A 4,057-nucleotide genomic window follows, 5' to 3' on the forward strand; every position below is an offset into this window, starting at 1 on the left:
TTGCGTAAAATACAGTAAAATAAATCAAGTTTTTTTTAATTCAACGATTGATCAATCGCATTATGCGCAAATACAGCTTCTGTGGAGCAATACATGTGCGCAGAATAATGCAATTGATCAATTAAATTAAAACACTTGCCTATAAATACATAATGTGTAAAAACGTAGTAATTGATAATCGCTTATACTATAATGAAACACAATATATACGAAGAATGACCAAATATTTAATTACATTGATAATAAATGCTGCACAATGCGAAAAATGCACATAAATAATAATCCCTAGCTTAATCTTCATATTTATGGAAAAAGAATAATCTGTACATATAAAATTAAAAATATATATCTTCTTAAACATAAAAAGAATTCACTGTAAAAAAATGGATTCATATCGTTATTAAATTTATTATAGCTTTAGCAAGATATTGTGCAAAACAATAAATAAATTTGCTTTAAAAAATTGCTGAATCAAGATTTTATTTTAATTCGCCGCTAGAATCTCTCGTTTCTTTCAGAATTTTCAACTTTGTAATTAATTCATCCACTGCCATTTCACCGTGTACTACGTTGTCTCTCGTTCTTATATTCACCGTGCCAGCATTACGCTCCTTCTCTCCTACAACTGTAATAAAACATTATTGGCTATTATGCTGAGATAACGAGAACATCAAACGATAATATATATATATATATAATCACACACACCTACAATTCTATACAAGTTCTTTTATAATTTTATTTATCAAGAGCTTAGTACGTACCGAGTATGAAGTTAAACTGTGCAAGCTGAGCATTACGAATCTTTTTGTTTAGAGTATCACTCGGATCGATGTCGATTTCAACCATAACGCCAGCATCCCAGAGTTTCTGTTTCACTTCAAAGGCATAATCATCGAATTGAGATGCTACTGGTACAACCATCGCTTGTCGCGGAGAGATCCAATACGGCCATTTACCGCCATATGATTCGGTTAGGATCGCAATCATGCGCTCTACAGAGCCTAGAATAGCTCTGTGTATGATGACCGGTCTAGTTTTTTCTCCAGCTTCGCTGTAAATATACAACAAGAAAGTTAATGATTCAAATTTTTTAAACCAAAATTTAAGTTTATAATGAATACTTACTTAACGTAAGATAAATTGAATCTAATGGGCAACTGAAAATCTAATTGTATCGTGGCAGTCTGATGAGGCCTTTTAAGCGCATCCAGGATGGTAATGTCGATTTTAGGTCCATAGAATGCGCCATCCTCAGGATTAAGACTCCACGGTTGACCAAATGCGTTCAAACTCTCCTCTAATGCTTTCTCGGCCTCGTTCCAAATTTTTATATCGCCCAAGAACTTCTCGGGCCGCGTAGACAGACATAAATTGAACGTAAAACCAAGAATGGAATAGACATGCCACAAAAAGTCTAGAGCGGCACTTATCTCGTCTTTAATTTGCTCGATAGAACAGAATATGTGCGCGTCATCCTGTTGAAACCGTCTCACTCTGGTAAGACCCGTTAATGCACCCGACAATTCGTTGCGATGCAACACGCCGAAATCTGCAAATCTAATCGGCAGTTCGCGCCAGGATCTGCATCGAACGTCGAAAATCATGCAATGACCTGGACAATTCATGGGCTTGAGTGCAAAAGTTTCCTTCTCCACGTCGAAAGAAAACATATTTTCCGCGTAATGCTGCCAATGTCCCGAAGTCTGCCATAATTTACTATTGAAAATGTTCGGGGTGACCACTTCCTGAAATCCTCTCTTTCTATACTCGGAGCGAATAAAGTCGACCAGGGTGTTGTATATGTATGCGCCACGTGGTTGGAAGAAACAAGATCCAGGCGAAAGTTCGTGGAAGAAATACAGCTCCTGCTCCTTTCCAATCTTCCTATGATCTCGTTTGGCCGCTTCCTCCTGAAATTTTTCCCATTCCTTCAATTGTTTAGTATCTGGAAAACTTATTCCGTACAATCTCTGCAGTGACTCAGCGTTAACATTTCCCTCCCAATACGTGGACGAGTTCTTCGTGATCCTCATGGCCTTAATCTTTCCCGTATGTCTAACGTGCGGTCCCCTACATAAATCGATCAGCGGACCGCATCTATAAGCCGTAGTGGTGGGCGTTTGTATCCTTTCATTTATAATCCGTACTTTAAACTCATTGTACTTGAACATTTCCAAAAGATCTTCCTTGGTCATTTCTAACCGTTCAAACGGTTGTTTCTCTTTAACTATATTCTTGTATAGACCCTCTAAATATGGAAAATCAATGTTGGAAATTCCCTTATCGCCTAAGTACATATCATAATAGAAGCCATTCTCAATAGGAGGACCATAACAGAGACAGCCTCCATAAACTCTTTCCATAGCTTCTCCAAGGACATGAGCGCTGGAATGCCAAAACACTTGCTGACCTTCTGCATCATCAAACTTTAGCAGCTGCAGTTTGCAATCAAATTCTAGAGGTCTGTCAAGATCCCATAATTCATTGTTAACTTTTGCGATTACAGTATTATCTGCCAATCCTTGGCTAATACTTTTCGCAACGTCATAAGGAGTTGTACGCCAGGACTGCGCGGATACATTCTTCCCATCCGGAAGAGTTACAGTTATATTCACTGGAGTCTTTGCTGTGATTGTCTCCTCGTATTCCTTTTTCAATTTATCCCATAATACAATACGGTCCTATATAGACAAAATTGCATCTTAAAATAAAGATCTCTAATAATTATATCTTAAATTCAAGAATTATCAATAAATACACGAATGTTTATTAATTTCAATACACCTTCAGTACACCTTCACTGTTTATTAATTTCAGTACACCTTCAGTACACCTTCACTGTTTTGAAACCAATTCGTCGGCATATACACAGTTAGTACCAGCGTAAATTTTTTCGAAAATTACAATTTATAAAAATTTTTATATAAATATAATGTATAAATACAATGCATGCTAAAAATGTTTATAACAGCAAGTAGATTTATTTCTATACAAAACACACACTATGTTCATCCTTTATAGAGAAATCAAATCGGAAGGCATATTGAAATTAATGAGCAGTAATTATAGAAAAGATCAGTTTTTAATATATTTATGTTTACATTTTTTAAATTTATGTAATTTATTTATTTACATGCATAGAAAAATATTACGATTTAAAAATTAAAAGTAATTATATTTAGAAAGTTTAAAAGTATTTAAACTTTTGATATATTAATTTGACTTAACAGTTACTTTATTAATGAAATTTACCTGAATATAGGAGGGCCAAGGATTAAGCTCCGATACAGACTTCTCTGGAGCATGTTTCTTCTTCAGTGCCTTCATTGATCTCGCCTGAAAACAAAGTATTTGAAATAAAAACTATTTGAATTTGAATAACAATTTTCAATGACGCGAAGGAATTGTCGCGTGTCAGATGAGCGTCAGGCAACACTTGGCGTGAAACAATGCTCATAGGTTACGTCAGATTATCGATCTTGACGTCAATGGTTGGTTACATGTTACAAACAAAAGACATATTCTAACATAATTTTATTGTTAGACAACAGAGTTCAACGAATTCAAGAGCTACAGCGTAATAATAGCACGAAAGGGAATCAAACAGACAAGAAAAAAAACATCTTAACCAACCCGAACATGTGTCCACTTAGTACCACCATAAACAGTCCTACAAATGTGAAAACGTAAACTCGTCTGCATAGTTTAACGATATTCAAAATACGTGAGAAGTACAAGTCGTATGTAAAGTTGGGAGATTCATGCCTTATCCTCCGTCAAGGTCAGATTTTGCACGTCGGCTACCACGTTGTCGCCCATGTTAGGAGTATCACGCGATCAGTGACCAGGCCGCCGGTTCAAAACTGAATCCAACTTATCCAACTGAATCTCGTAGTAGTAAGTACTGTGAGTATAGTCGCAGTATACGTGAATTCAGAACGATAACCTCTCACTGGCCTAGTTTCCACCGAGGGTTTCAATCGGATCAGAATAAGAACCAACCAATTACAGTCGAATGACAGGAGAATACTCGACTGTAGTTGGCTGGTACTTA

General features: G+C 36.2%; 1 protein-coding gene across 3 annotated transcripts in view; it reads right to left on the reverse strand.

Annotated features, from left to right (window-relative positions):
* Positions 1-469: 469 nt before the first annotated feature.
* LOC108755728 (threonine--tRNA ligase, cytoplasmic) overlaps positions 470-4,057 on the reverse strand; it is a 3,912-nt gene continuing 324 nt past the window's right edge. Inside the window, exons 1-5 of one of the 3 annotated variants that reach the window (XM_018498926.1) lie at positions 3,769-3,944; positions 3,256-3,339; positions 1,129-2,684; positions 765-1,054; positions 470-625 (exon numbers count right to left, since the gene is read on the reverse strand). In XM_018498926.1, coding sequence (XP_018354428.1) covers positions 480-625; positions 765-1,054; positions 1,129-2,684; positions 3,256-3,339; positions 3,769-3,822 — 2,130 coding nt within the window. In that variant the 5' untranslated portion in view covers positions 3,823-3,944 and the 3' untranslated portion in view covers positions 470-479. Of the gene's footprint in view, positions 626-764; positions 1,055-1,128; positions 2,685-3,255; positions 3,340-3,636; positions 3,945-4,057 lie in introns of those variants that run through there. The other 2 variants (XM_018498925.1, XM_018498928.1) reach the window with 2 other exon arrangements.

Source organism: Trachymyrmex septentrionalis, unplaced genomic scaffold (assembly GCF_001594115.1).
Source record: "Trachymyrmex septentrionalis isolate Tsep2-gDNA-1 unplaced genomic scaffold, Tsep1.0 scaffold9, whole genome shotgun sequence".
Taxonomy (NCBI): domain Eukaryota; kingdom Metazoa; phylum Arthropoda; class Insecta; order Hymenoptera; family Formicidae; genus Trachymyrmex; species Trachymyrmex septentrionalis.